Source organism: Cheilinus undulatus, linkage group 3, assembly GCF_018320785.1.
Source record: "Cheilinus undulatus linkage group 3, ASM1832078v1, whole genome shotgun sequence".
Lineage (NCBI taxonomy): Eukaryota > Metazoa > Chordata > Actinopteri > Labriformes > Labridae > Cheilinus > Cheilinus undulatus.
This window is the reverse complement of record NC_054867.1, coordinates 53221201-53237284: the sequence shown is the minus strand read 5'-3', so window position 1 is coordinate 53237284 and position 16084 is coordinate 53221201. Positions and strand designations below refer to the sequence as shown.

The 16084-nt window shown below is 38.5% G+C and overlaps 1 protein-coding gene across 1 annotated transcript in view; it reads left to right on the top strand.

Annotated features, from left to right (window-relative positions):
* Window positions 1-16084, top strand: part of ptprt (protein tyrosine phosphatase receptor type T) — a 516342-nt gene that overhangs the window by 268653 nt on the left and 231605 nt on the right. The window contains exons 12-13 of the mRNA XM_041782769.1: window positions 3912-4113; window positions 8282-8384. Of these exons, the coding sequence (XP_041638703.1) occupies window positions 3912-4113; window positions 8282-8384 (305 nt within the window). The remainder of the gene's footprint in view (window positions 1-3911; window positions 4114-8281; window positions 8385-16084) is intronic.

The window sequence follows — 16084 nt, the reverse complement described above, 5'->3', positions numbered from 1 at the left end:
ATATTCTTGTTATATGTGTAGTGCATGTTTTGTAAAAGGAAAGTTAGGATTGCTCTCTCCAAAAACAGCTCTTAATCATTTGCAAAACTGAAAAATTACCCGTTTATGCAGATGACAGATGACTTACTTCAATGCAAGTTCTTTTTCTGTTCGCAAAGCTACTAATGATCTAAGGATTGCTTTTAAACATTTAAAAGCATCACTGAAAGACCTCAAGCTCACTCTAAATGCTAGAAACATAAATGTAAGACTTTTTTGCAAGTTTTACAGCCAAAGATGTCTTCAATTTATAAGTGTTGTACCGAAGACTTTGAGGATTGACTCATGATATGCTTGCTTTTAAGACATTTTAACCTGAATTATATACATTAACCAAGGATGCGGTTATCAGTTTGGAATGAGGCTTAAGTTTACACGTTTGTCATGAAGACACATGCATTTTTTCTTTTTACTTCCTTATTTATTTATTCATTTATTTATCTATCTATTTATTTTGCGCTGGCCTTTTATAAGTTTTCAATCAAATAAGCCCCTAAATTTCTTTGACAATTTGCATGTGGATTCAGTCTGTCTAGCCCAGTCCCATCCTGTCTGCATGGCTAAAGGGGCATTCTGCATCGTTATATGTGTAGTGGACATTTTGCACAGGGAAAGTTAGGATCGCGTTAAATGTCAGTGTTAGATTCCTGGAATAATTTTATAAACATAACTCTTCCTAAATCATCGTCTCATTTATGCAGTTATTCAGTTCAGATTTATGGATAGCTCCGGTTTTATTTCCTCTCTCCAAAAACAACTCTAATAAACTTTGGCAAAACTGAAAAATTACCCCTTTATGCAGATGACACATTGACTTACTTCACTGTTTTTTGTTTTTTTTTTTTGTCCTGTGAGCAAAGCTACTAGTGATCCAAAGACTGCTTTTAATCATTTAAAGGCATCACTTAGCAACCACAATCTCACTCTAAATGCTAGAAATATAAATTTAAGACTTTTCCCTTAACTTCATTCCAAATTTTACAGCAACCGAAATCACAGATTATAATTGTTGTGACAACTCTGGGATTGTTTTTTTTTTTTTTTTTTTTTTTTTGCCTCTTTCCAAAAACAGCTCTGTTGAAATCTGCTGAAATTTCCCCTCTATGCAGATGTCACACTGATTTACTTCAACGCATGATTTTCTGTGAGCAAAGCTACTAATGAGAAAAATATTGTTCTAAATATTCAAAAGCATCACTGAAAAGACTTCCATGGGTTCATTACAATTTTTACAGCAGCACACATCTTCAAGTGGAAGGCACTTTGATGAAAAACAAATCAGGATTAGTTAAAAACAGAAAAACAGAAAGAAAATGTTTCTTCTGTTTTCAGTGCAGTGATTTTGTCTACAAGTCTACTGTTTATGCACTGGACTTTTCCTAGTTTTCCCCCCAGATCTACAAATAAATTAGGCGCTTTACACTCAAATTATCAACACCTCTTCATAGTTATGCCCTTAAATTCAAATGCCCACATTTTGCACGTGTTTAAAGCAGACTGTTTGTCCATCCCACCCCTCCTGGATTGCTCATGGTGGCTCATGCTAAATAAATACTTCTATCCTCTAATTCCACATTGTAATCTCTGTAGTGCACATTGTGTTCAAGGAAAGTTTAGAATGCTTTCATTGTAAGTACCAGCAATTCAGTTGTGAATTGTTAAACACAGCTATTCAAAAGCAACATCCCAATAATTACAGAAGTTTTTTTAGTTTTATCCACTGGATTTGATACCATAAGCCACTCAGCTTTATTTAAATGTCTTATATTCATAGTTGGAGCACATAATGAGTTTTAATGTATTTCATTCTTATTTAACTGGGAGGTCTTTTAGCATTGCAGTTGGAAATTTGCAGTCAAACTGTGTAAATTAATTGTGTGGGGTACCCCAACGGTCTGTTTTTATCTCTATTTTTAAAGTGTTGTTGTTTTCTATCTGGTAAATGTCGTTTCAATATTTTAAGTTTTATAAATGCTGCAGAAAACTGAATCAGCAGCTGAGCTGAAGATGTAAAAGAGAAAATGAGGGAGCTTAAAGACAGAGTGATAACAAGTGATGCACATGGATGTTTGGCTAAAATGGCTGCCTCTGAGGCTGGAGGTGACACGTGTGTTTGTGAACGTGTTTGTGTGTAAAGAGGCCGCTCGTGGACGTCAGGCGCCACTTGTCGCTCCATTAGCGGATTCAAATCCAACGTAGTGACAGCCGGCTGCCACACTCCGAGTTCAGGCCTTCAGGCTGGAGTGGTGATGTGTGAATGTGTCACTTTGTGACGGGAGAGGAGTGTGTTTGTGTGTCAGCGACTGAAAAAACAGACAGGGGACTCAAATGTGACAGCTAGAGAACAAAAATATAAATATAAGGAGGACAAAAAACCCTGACTGAGATACAGGAGGAGTGCTCAACAACAGTTGGACTATCAACAAGAGTCTGAGGGAATGTTGAAGAGCTGCAGACTCAAATCTGAGATATATTTATGACTTTTGGATTCACAGTTTTCTCCATTTGTGGATAATGGCTCTCACCATAACTTTGTATGCCAGTACCTCCTGAGAAAGGTCACAACTGTTTCCCTTTTGCTGAGTGGTGGAAATCCTTGCCAGTTCCACCACTTTTCCAAAAGTTGCCAACTATTGGCTATTTGGCAAAAATGTAGGGAAAAGGCCCCAACATTCCCAGCATCACCAACATTCTGTCCTTCGCCCTTGATAATGTTTTCATCAAAGGTTTGTCATCAGAGCTTTTGCAATATTATATTCTAGCCTTTGACAATGATTTCATCAGAGCTTTTGAAACATTCCATTCTTGCTTTTGTAGATAATGTCATCTATACTTTTACATCATTCCATTCTTGCCTTTGTAGATGAGGTCATCAGAGCTTTTGAAACATTCCATTCTTGCCTTTGAAGATAATGTCATCTATACTTTTACATCATTCCATTCTTGCCTTTGTAGATGAGGTCATCAGAGCTTTTGAAACATTATATTCTTGCCTTTGAAGATGATGTCATCAGAGCTTTTGAAACATCATATTCTAGCCTTTGAAGATGATGTCATCAGAGCTTTTGAAACATCATATTCTAGCCTTTGAAGATGATGTCATAAAAGCTTTTTGAAGCATCATATTCTAGCCATTGAAGATGATGTCATCAGAGCTTCCGAAACATCATATTCTAGCCTTTGTAGATGATGTCATCAGAGCTTTTGAAGCATTATATTCTAGCCTTTGAAGATGATGTCATCAGAGCTTCCGAAACATCATATTCTAGCCTTTGTAGATGATGTCATCAGAGCTTTTGAAGCATTATATTCTAGCCTTTGAAGATGATGTCAAAGGAGCTTTTGAAACATTCCATTCTAGCCTTTGAAGATGACATCATAAAAGCTTTTTGAAACATTCCCTTCTTTCCTTTTAAGAAGATGATGTCATCAGAGCTTTTGGAATATTTCATTCTTGCTTTTGAGGATGATGTCTTCAGTGCTTTTGAAATATTTCATTCTTGCCTTTGATGATCTTAAGATGTTGCTCTGGGTTATTTTCGGACCTCTGAAAGGGTTTCCCATGGTCTCGTGGAGTCATTTTGGTAGGCAGACCACTCCTGTGCAGGATCACCACTGTTCACAGTTTTCTTCATTTGTGGATCATGGCGTGGTTGGCTGGTGTCCCAAAGCCTTAGTAATGTTTTTGTCACCTGTTTTCGGCTGATAGGTGTCTATGAATTTATATCTCAACAAATATAATATTGCAAATTTAAGTGACACCAAACTTAACAAAATTGCAGATAATCTCAAATTTACAGTTTATAATGATGGTAAAGAAATACTTACATTTAACATATTTAAACTAAATTGTGTCTGCGATCTTCTTCCAGATCACCTACAAGGCCCTGAGCTCCCTGGACCCGAGCGCTGACCTGACCACTCAGAGAGGACGGGTGTTCAAACTGAGGAACGAGACCCTTCACTTGTTTGTGGGTCTCTACCCAGGGACCACCTACTTCTTCACCCTCAAAGCCTCCACCAACAAAGGCTTTGGCCCGCCCGTCACCACCCGCATCAGCACCAAGATAGCCGGTAAGCACTCCCTTATATTAAATGTCTCATTTGTTTCTGTCCTGGTGACATTTACATAAACTTTTCTATTGCATAAAGTCATCCTGGGATATTTGTAATTACAGTTCCATTGGTTAAATAAGGAGACGGTTCTCAGCGTTGGGCTGACACTTCAGTATGTTTCTCTGTGAATATGCCAGACTGTGTTGGTGTTAGTATCTTTGTTTGTCTGAGAACATTTCACCTCCATTTATAACCCTCTGTATATGTCATCTGCATCGGGAAATGTCAAAGCAGTAGGTAAAAAGAAAACAATCAGCTTACCTGGTGAGAGAAAATGTCCTCAGATGTAATGCATCTTTCTGTGGAAGGAGAAGATGTCTCTGTCTTATCCTGGCTCTTTTAGAGGGGGGTTTATTTGTTGTTAAAATAGAAGCAACTGCTTTTTTCTTTTCTTTAAATGCCTCTCTGTGCCCTAAATATGACTGAGTTGTCTCTGTTTTGTCTTGTTCATATTCTCATCTCTGATGTTTCTCTGTTTTTGTGTGTTTATCTTAAATTACCCTCAAATGGCACATCTGATTGCCTTTCCTTCACCGACTGTTTTGGTCTATATTCCACCTGGATTGAGGTACTTTTTATGGCTGTTTCCCCCATTAACTCTGCAGACAGAGTTTCTTAAACTGTTCACCCTGGAAGTGGTTTTCAAAAGGTGCATTTTCAGTGACCTAAACTAATGTTTAAGAAAGGACAAAATGTAACCTACCTGTATGTGAACTCAGCCTCAGTGTAGCTCTATATTGTGTCTCCTGCACACTAAAAGTCTGCAGCTCTGCATTCACTGCTACCACTGGAGGGAATGCCCACTATGGGGGAAAGCTGAGAGTTTGGTTGCTTTTTTTAAAATATGGCTGCTTGGTAAATTTTAGAACGATGTAGAAATAAAGCTATAAATCCAGTTTACTAAAACAAATATCAGAGGACCCAACATTAAACCCTGAGGTACACCAACATGTTTAGCAGCCATGTGTAGGGTTTTATGGACTTCGTAGTCTACCCCAGCACAATTTTACAAGCATTGCTTTTAATACTTGATTATAAAAAAAGAAAATAATGATACCTTAGCATTAGGAACCTCATGTTAAACCATGTCAACACTAAGAACACACAGATCAAAGCCTATCATCAGTGCACAACACTTGTGCAGCAACAATTTATTTTATCTTTGTAATTAAAAAGACTTGTGCCATGACTGTTTCCTTTAAACCTGACCAATGACTCCGTAATAGTTACTCTGCAAGCAGAATTTATACTTCTATTTTCTTGTGCAAATCAAATGATAATTATATTTTTGGCATCACAGCATGAAAATAGATATCCGTGGAGTTAAATATTGAATAATCTCTTGTTTTTATCTCTCAATGATTGAATGCAAACTCCTGGAAACAGTCTAAACTGCACCAAAATAGTGACATTTTTCTTAGCATTTTAATGTTGCAAATGTTTTTGTTTATTTAAGGCATTTTGTAGGAGCTTGCCTGTAGTTTGTTGGTGATTTTTTCCTCCTGCTCTTATCCGTCTTATGGGTACGACATTTATATCAAAAATTAAGTACTTTTAAAGCTTACTTTAAGAGCCAGATGTGCCTGCAGGCTGGCACGTTGGTATTTACACTGTGGATCAGCCTTAACCCTTAAAAGGTGTGCTGCAAATTAAGACATCTTATACAATACATTAACATATTTGTATACATGCTATACAAGATACACATAAGATTTTTTTTTTTTTTTTTTTATTAAACACAAGTGCAGAATAAAAAGCATGAGGAGAGTAACTGTAATGCAACTTTAGGTAAGTTAGATAGACATAGGATAACGAGTGATACAGCCAGATAATATCACTGCCCAGAGTGCACAGAAATATGAAATGACTGAATAAATGAAATATCAGAAAATAGCTTTCTACCCACTGACCTCCACAGTGAAATCCAGACTCCTGTCATTGTTAAGAACTGATTGAATCTAAACGTGTCATCATTTTGTTTTTGTGTCAACACTTCCACTGATTTCAGCACGACCTTTTCCTCTGAGCCTCCGTTCCTCCATCATCCTTTAAATCCAAACATGTTACACCGAGTAAAATAAATGACGGCACCTCACCACGTAACAGAGATGTCTCCCTCCAAATGTCACGCCAAGCCCAATCTTCATTAGATCACCCAGGGAGCAGAGGAGAGAGAGAGATTTAAATTAAACAGAGCAGAAGAACAGAGACAGACGGACACCGGAGGAGGGGTTGGACATGTGTTAATAACCTGAATGCCAAACGAATCAGCAGAAGCCGTGTTGATGTTTTACTGGGATTGACAGCGATACTGCACCTCTAATATAAGGGCATGACAGGTGTTAAATTAAATACCTGATTGTAATGAAATGTCTATCACAACGGAGGGAACATCTGTCTCAATGTTGCTCTTCACAGATAAATTCACTGCTGTCATATCAGAAGATAAGACATAGATCGACTTTGGTGTTTTTTTTGTTTTCAGAGTTTTTCATTTTATGGCTGTCCTCAACATGTAGGAGGTAAAGAAAACTTTTCTTTTCATATGACATCAATAAAATGGCTTTGGCAGTCTTGACTGACATACCTTTTATTTAGAAACGTTTGCTTTTTTTTTTTTTTTTTTTTTAACCTTAAAACTGTAGTTTCAACATCTGATAGTGCAGTATTTTTCAACATGGAGAAAGGGATAGTTCTATTTCCACAGAGCACCCCAGTCACCTGCTTTTACCACTAATGAAACAGAATGTTTCATAAGCTTCAAAGGATGACATTAATAAAGGTGAGGAGGGAATGTTTGTAAGCATCAGCGAATGACATCAAATACAGAGGACGGAATGTTTTATAAGCTTCAAAGGATGACATGAAAGAAAGGTAATGGAATGTTGCGTAAGCTTCAAAGGATGACATCAGAGAAAGATAACGGAATGTTATATAAGTTTGCAAAGATGACATCAAAGACAAAGAACACAGGGTTTTGTAAGCTTCAAAGGATGACATCAAAGACAGAGGTTGGAATGTTTTGTAAGCTTCAAAAGTTGACACCATCAAAGGTAAAAATAGAATGATTTGTAAGCTTCAACAGATTACATTAAAGACAAAGAACAGAATGTTGTGTAAGCTTCAAAGGATAGCACCAGGGGCAAGAATGGAATGTTTTGTAAGCTTCAAAGGATAGCATCAGGGGCAGAGGATGGAATGTTTTGTAACCCTTAAAGGATGACATCAAAGACCGAGGTTGGAATGATTTGTAAGCTTCAAAGGATAGTATCAGGGGCAGAGGATGGAATGTTTTGTAAGCTCCAATGGATGACATCATGGGTAGAGGATGGAATGTTTTGTAATCCTTAAAAGATGACATTAAAGACAGAGGTTGAAATGTTTTGTAAGCTTCAAAGGATGACATCAAGGACAGAAGTTGGAATGTTTTGTATGCTTCAATGGATGACATCAAGGAGAGGGGTTGGAATGTTTTGTAAGCTTTAAAAGGTGACATCAAGGACAGAGGTTGGAATGTTTTGTAGGCTTTAAAGGATGACATCAAAGAGAGAGATTGAAATGTTTTGAAAGCTTCAAAGGATGACATCAGGGATTGAATTTGGAATTTTTTGTTAGCTTCAGAGGATGACATCATCACCAGCAAGGAGGGGATGCTTTGTAGGCTTAAGAGAATGACATCAAAGGTTACATGAGGGATAGATAAAGGAATGTTTTGTAAGTTCCAAAGGAAGACGTCAAAGACAGAAGACGGAATGCTTTATAATTTTCAAAGGGTGACATCAAAGACAAAAGTTTGTGTGCAATCTGTACAAAATCCATCTATGCTTTGAAAATAAAATAATCCAGTAGTAGCTGTTGTGGCACTCAGACCTCCACTTCCTCTTGATTGTTGCTCTACCGTTGTCTGCTCAGCAGTTCTGTTGGAGTTTCTGACAACATGCAACATTCAGCAATACTTCCTTGTAAATTTTGAGTAAAGTTCCAACATTCCTACCCCCATGATTACCTGCAACATGGTGCAACATTTGGTTTGTTTCTTAGAGAACATTCAGACATAAATGAACACAGAATATGAACTAAAAGCTGATCAAGCCTTAACTCCACTATGTTATTTTGGTCCCATCAGCCCCCATGATGCCAGAGTACGAGTCAGAGGCTCCTCTGAACGAGACAGAAACCACCATCACCATCCTGCTGAAGCCGGCCCAGTCCCGTGGAGCACCTATCAGGTAACCACATATTCTTCTGCAGTTTCATCCCTCAAAAGTCCTCCTCTCCCCCTTCATCTCCTCTTTCTTTCCTCTCCTCTTTCATCCTCGTTCCTCTCTCTTATTCCTCGAGGGTCTCTTTAAAAGCCATTAAAGTCACTCACACATATAAGCCCAATTTGTATGCAGAGGAACGGAGAGAAATGGACTTCATTTTCTTTTAAATGGTGAGCTGTTTCACCATTAGTCACGGGAAGCTTTTTAGTCACTGACTTAAAGAGATGCAGCTCAAAAACAGAGAGACAGGGCAGACTATGTGTCTGACAGTAATCAACATTTTATCACTGGAGATTTAGAAGCTTTTTAAAGATGTTTTTCTCTAATAGATGGTTGAAAGGAGTGACATTTTGTACCCTCTGAATGTACACCAGGGATACATATATCATAATCTAAAGGCACAACTTCAAAAGTTGACGGTTTATGAGAAAAATACAAGAAAAAAAATAATGCAATCAACAGTAGGCGAGCTCAGAGAGCAAAAAGAGGCTTCCTAATGAGACCACTGAATAGTGAAGAGGCGAGTCCAGGGTTTATCCTTGTATCAGGGCTTGATATAGTCTGACCAACACCAGCAGCAGATACCTGAGGGGGAGCAATCCCAACCTAACATGGCACTAAGCAATCCTACTGATGTGAAAATGCCCTTTAAATGAATCAGAGGACCGTTTCAGCTGCAGCCATGGTGAGAGTAGTGGTCAAAGTGACTGTAAATACTGTACCTCTGATATTATTGATCTCTTTACCTGCTTATTTGCATGTGCCTTATTTCATCCAGTCCTGCTTTTTAGGATGTATTGCTTACACAACTCTGATTCCAAAAAAGTTGGGGCACTGTGTAAAATGTAGATGAAAGGAAAGCGAAATTTCATGATGTAAGAATTTAGCTACCCAACAGTCCTGGTCTTCTTTGCTGGATTGTTCCTTTTATGATGTTTTCTATCGGTGAAAGGTTTAAACTGCAGACCAGTTCAGGACCTGGACTCTTCTCCTGTGAAGCCATGCTGTTGTGATAGATCTGGTATGCGGTTTAGTATTGTCTTGCTGAAATAGTCAAGGCCTTCCATGACAGAGACGTTGTCTGGATGGGAGCATATGTTGCTCTAAAACCTCTCTCTACTTTTCAGCATTGGTAGTTCTTTTCCAGATGTTAGAGCTGCCCACGCCATAGCCACTAATGCAACCCCATACCATCAGAGACGCAGGTTTTAGAACTGAGCCAGAAGAACAAGTTGGATGCTCCCTCTCCTCTTTAGTCCACAGGGCACATAGTCCCAACTTTTTTGAAAATCATAGTTGCGTGAGAAATACATCTAAAAGAGCAGTACTGGATGGTTTTAGTTATTTGCAAAAGGCAGACTTGTAAGAAATAAGCTGTTTACACTTAGATAAAGATCAATAATCACAGAGTTACAGTATTTCCGGCTGTTTTTGACCACTATGCAGAGCTACAGCTCACTTTTTTAATCAGGTTAAATCAAGAGACAAAGCTACGCAATGGTAAACATGGTCCTGTCCCTACTTTTTGAGATGCCATCAAATTCAAAACGAGCTAATATTTTTCATGAAATGATAAAAAAAACTCAGTTTAACATCTGATATGTTGTTTCAATGGAGTATTAGGGCCTAATGAAGAGAAAAAAAAAGAAAGAAAGTCTGCCGGGGCGCCACCTCCGTTAAAATGAGCAATGTTGACATGTTAACTATACTTTAGTATCGGATTCACAAATAAGGAAATACTTCATCTTTTGGCACATCAGCATCAAATTATTATCAGAATCAGGACAATACTCCATCGTAGACCCACAGCGCCATGGCAGACTGTCTGTCTTGTAATATTTTATTCTTGTAATATTAAGACTTTTTTCTCGTAATATTATATATATATATATATATATATATATATATATATATATATATATATATATATATGTTTTTTTATCTTTTTTTGGCCCTAATACTCCGTCATATGTTGTTTATGTTTTATTGTGAATAAGATATGGGTTTATAATAATAATAATAATATCTTGAATTTATATAGCGCCTTTCAAGAAACCCAAGGACGCTTTCCAGGAACACATAGACATGGACAAACTATGTGAGGGGTGGGATGAGTGTAAGGGGTGGATTAGTGAAGACTGTAGGCTGTGGTGAACAGGTGGTGCTTGAGATGTTTTTTGAAAATGTCCAGAGATGGAGCGCTACGGATGTCTGCAGGAAGAGAGTGGGAGCTGCAGCACTGAAGGCTCTGTCTCCACAGGTTCGGAGTTTGGTTTTGGGCATGGAAAGTAGGCCGGTGTCTGAAGATCGAAGGTTGCAGGATGGTGTGTATGGATGGAGGAGATCAGAAAGGTACTGGGGAGCCAGAGCATGGAGAGATTTGTACGTGAGGAGGAGGACGTTGTAGTTGATACGGGACTTGATAGGGAGCCAGTGGAGGTGGATGAGGGTCGGAGTGATGTGTTGCCAGGGTCTAGTGCGGGTGAGAACTCTAGCTGCGGAGTTTTGGATGTACTGAAGCCTGTCCAGGGTTTTGCTGGGTACTCCAGACAGGACTCCATTACAGTAGTCCAGGCAGGCAGGTTTATGAGATTTTATAATCAGTGCATTCATTTACATTTATATCTCCCATTAAAAAAATCAGGTTTGTACATGTGTTGTTGAAATATGAAACTTTATGGTTTGAAACTCTAAGTTCCCTTTCAGTCAAACATAAATGTGGTTTCAGTCTCCATCCTCTGACTCCTGAGCCGGCCGCTCTCTCTGCCTTTATTTTAAATGGACACAGCTCATTTTGTCTTTCTCCTTTCCTCGTGTTTTTTTCAGCTGGCGTGTTTTTTAATTAAAAGTTCCCTTTGAACATGTGATCTCATCCATTTAATTGGTGTACGGGAGAACATTATTCTGCAGTCGCCTTCAGGGAAATACGGCCTCGGCATGGCTACGTGGAGAATATATATCACTGCAATTTGGACTCTGGGAAATGGATTTGTGAAATGTGAGCGCGGGTCAGTGCTTTAGTGTTAATTTCTGTAAATCCAATACCACATCGAAGTATTTATCAACCACGAGGCAAATAGAGCTCATTTAGAATCAGGCTGCACTCAGATACCTAAAACTTTATCCCTGATCAGCCCTCCTGATGTGTTAGCCTTACATGTTTCAAGTGTCTGCAGAGGAAACAGACATAAAAAAGCATCTGTTGGTTAATGTGCACGCTGATGTTTTTGTTTTGGTTTGTATTTACTCTGAGCAGATCTGAGCATCTCAAGTTTAGGAGCTTAGAGGAGGATGTTTGCAGAATCTGTGCTGAGAGGAGCAGCTGCTCAGGATCAGACGCTCAACATTTACATACATGAATACACATGTTAGAGCACTAAAACAGGCAGAGAGGCAGCTGTAAAGGCTAGCAGAGGATGTCAGTGTACTTACCTTCAAACTCAGGAATGCACAGATTAGCATGTCTGCAGATGAACCCTCAAGAGTTAAAGAAACAGAAGCAGACCGGTTTCATTTTTGCAGAAACAAGTTTTTTTCTTTGAATAACAATGCTTACAGGTGCATAAAAATAATAACTGTAAGTGCTTTAGTTGAACCAATGCTGCTAACAGTGCTTTACAGCTGTAAAAATGCATGAGTAAATTTCATCAATTAAGATGACTTTAACCCTTAGAGCTCCAGCGGCACGGATCCTTGCTGCGGGCACACCCCTTCATAAATTGCTTGGTAACTTTTGAACCGTAAGTCATAGGCACTCACTTGTTTTTTTCCTGTGAAAGCTGTGTGTTGTGTCTTTCTATATATGTGCTTCATACGTTCGTAGGTCTTACAGAACATTTTCTAGAGAGCCCAGAACTTGGCTAACTTCCCGGGGTCTCTGAAGACAGGGTTGTCGTATAAAACAGGAAGTGACACAGTTTAGAAAAAAGTTAATAACTTCTGAACCATAGGTCGTAGACACTCTTTTTTTCCTCTGAAAGCTGACCATTTTGCCATTTGTTTGCTACCCTCAGTGTCTCCATAGTCCTTAAGGATGTCACTCTAGCGAGCCCAAAACTTCAGTGACTTTTCTTTCTTTCTTTAAAGATTAAATCCACATCGTTAGATCTGGTTCTAAGCATCTTTTTGTCCATTTTTAATCCATTTACGATATTTTACCTTGGCTTTATTTGGTGGATTCCGCCATATTTGTTGAGGGCAACGTTTAGATGTGATGCATTGTGGGAGTTATAGTCGACTAGTTGCTTCTCTACTGCTTAAAGGAACGGCACAAATGAATCTAACTGCAAAGAAGCACATGGACTTTTTTTGTATATATGTATATAGTTTGAAAACTGTTTGTCACAGAATGTTTATTTTTTCACTGTTTTCTCCCCAAGATATGGAGAACAAGTCTGTGCAAAGAAAATACTTTGTCACTATTGTTTACTGTATGTTATCAATGAAAATCTTTGAGTTTCAAATTCTGATTTGTTTTTTTTAATTTTTTGTCTTTTAACTTTTTCAAAATTCATCTGACATTACTGTGGTACAGGGGTCATCAGGTACATTCGCACAAGGGCCAAATTTAGTCTCAGCAGAAACTCTGGGGCCGGACTTTCAAGTAAACAAAACTTAGATCAATATTTTGGTTTGATTAACATATTTTTGTGCAGCAGACCACAAGAAGACAGGCCTGCCCTCATAGCAGCATTATTAACTGATTTTTGACACTTTTCACCCTTTTTGATACTTTTTGCCTCTTTAACTCATTTTTTAAAAACATTTTTTAATGCCTTTTGAACCACTTTTCCTGCATGTTTTATCCCCTTTGTGTCACTCTTTTAACAATTTTTGCCACTTTTCTTCTATTTTTGCCACTTTCTAACCATTTTTGCTAATTATTGCCCCTGTGTGCATCACTTTAACACTTTTTCTACATTGCCAGGCTATTTTTGCCATATTTCTGCCACTTTTTGATAGTTTAACCCAATTTTTGCAATTCTTTAACCAGTGTAAACCACTTATCCTGCATGTTTTATCTACTTTGTGCTACTGTTTTATCAATTTTTGCCACTTTTTATCCAATTTAAATGACTTTTTTTGCATTCTTTTTTGCCACTTTTAACCACTTTTGGATACTTCTTTCCCTCTTTCACCATTTTTTTGCAACATTTCAATCTCTTTTCATAACTTTTTGCCAGTCTCTAACCCCTTTTCACCACTTTATCTGTCCATTTTTGCAACATTTCTGCCAACTTTAACCCTATATTATTATTATTTTTTTTTTTTTACTTATAATGGCTGATAAGTGAATTTCTATGAAGAACGATCAAATGTTAATCTAAAACTTCTTAATATTCATAATTTTTGACGCAGATTTAACAAGGCAACAACATCTTCTTCTCCTTAATGATGTTCTGGGGGTCGGACAGAAAGCCTTCGCCACCAGTTGATGTTAAATGCTGTAGTAGATAAATTCTTAAAGCCCAGTTGTCCTGAAAAAAAAAAGGTGTATAGAGCTTGACTGTGCACCACAGGGTTGATGTTTTATAAGCTTTTTAAGAAAAAGTCCAGACGAGACATGATGGTGAAAACAATAGCTGTGAGCTCGAAGGGTTAAGCATCTAAAACTTCAAATCTCCCAGAAAGACAGAAGCAGCATAACACTTCTACCAAAGGAGCCACACTGGGGAGCCCTCATGGTCTCACCTGTAGGTTCAAACACATTAGAAAAGACACTCACGGCTCCCCGCGTGGCCCTTGAACCCAGCCTCTCCTTCTGTCCCCTGTGTGTACTCTTTGAGCCGTTTGCTTGAAACGGATAATTGAGAAGAAAGACGGGAAGAGAAAAGAGACGGGGAAAGAGAGAAAGGCTCCTCTTTGGTCATCAGCAATTATCTTTTATAAAAGCTGCCAAACGGGAGCGTAGATAATTGGCCGCGGCCCCCTTCACAGAAACATACATTTCCCTAATTGCGTATAATTGTGAAGTGAGTTCTTGGCGGGGAGGACGGAGGTAATTGCGGCGGTCCGCTGCGTTTGTCCTGACCGCCAAAGGAGCCCTCAGCCATTCATGAAGCCTCTCACAGAGACGAATGGAAACGCACACACGCACTCAGGCGAGGTGGTTTTAGATATATAGCAGTGTTTGAACACACTGGAGCACAGACGGAAAGAGCTGGTATATTTCTCTTGATGCACAGGCTTCTTAATTTCTACTTTTAATTCACACCTTCCCTCCTGAGTCAGCTCCTTTGTCAGAAAGTGAGCTGAAATTTGCTTCCTAAGTAGATCCACCGTTTATGAAAAAAGAGCAACCCTTGGAACTAATTCTGCTCGTTTTAAAGGTTGTTGGCAATTTCCAGAGAATTCTTTTAGCGCTCTTCTGCTAATGCTTTAATTGGCAGAATGGATATGAAGCACTCTGGAAATTAAAGCTTTTAATAGCAGGTGAGCCACAGAGATTGAATAATGGGGATAAGGATAACAGTCTAAAATGAACTGTGGTTTCAGACAGATGATGCAAACTTTTATCTTGTGAAAGCAGACCTTTTTAAACATGGATGACTGCAAAGTCTTTTTGTATCTTCAGTGAGGGACAGGTTGCACAGTATTACGAACTCCTTCAAGAAGTTTGATTCAATTGACTTCAGAATTTATTTGCTACTTCTAGAGGAGATGGAGATCTGAAGTTGTGAAAATCTTGGGTCTTGACCATGGGGTGGGGCCATGATAGAGGCCCAAATTTAGACTACTTTTTGCTATGTTTATTGCAGGGGAACCTCAGAGACTGAATCATGGGGATATGGTCAGAAACCAACTATAGTTTTAGACGGATAATGCAAATTTTATATTTTGAAAACCGACCTTTAAACGCTGATGTGTGACATGGTATGTTCATATATTTATTTATTAAGGATCTAAAACCAACCTTAGTGAGGAATCTTCCATCGAACTTCTATCATTTCAAACAGACCTTTTAAATGTGGATTTGGGACACGACTGATTGCAAAGTATTTTCGTATTTTTGAAGATGGATAGGTTGCACAATTTCAGAAAGTCCTCCTAGGAGTTTTATTGGATTGACTCCAAAAATATCCGGCCAACTCTGCAGAAGATGGACATCTTATATTGTGCAAACAGTGAGTTTTCTACCAAAGGTGGGGCCATGATTGGGGCCCAAAGTTGGACTGCTTTTTGTTAAGTTTTTGCAGATACCGGAGAGACTGAATAATGGGGATAAGCACAGTAGTCTGAAACCAACCATAGTTTCAAAAAGATGTTGTGAACTTTTATCTTAAAATAAAAACAATAAACACCTTTAAATGTGGATGTGGAAGATGGGCTTAAAGTCAGTATTTGTATTTATCAGGGCCCTAGCTCCAACCTGGAGGGCACCCTTTATAGAACTTTTCCAGACCTTTTAAACGTGGATTTGGGACATGACTGATTAGAAAGTGTTTTTATATTTTTAAAGCTGGACAGGTTGTGCATTTTTACAGACTCCTCCTAAGAGTTTTATTGGATTGACTTCGAAATTTTCTTGCCAACTCTACAGAAGATTGACATCTTGTATTGTGCGAAGAGTGAGTTTCCTCCCAAGGGTGGGGCCATGATTGGGGCCCAAAGTTGGACTGCTTTTTGTTACTTTTTTGCAGGTAAACTGCAGAGACTGAATAATG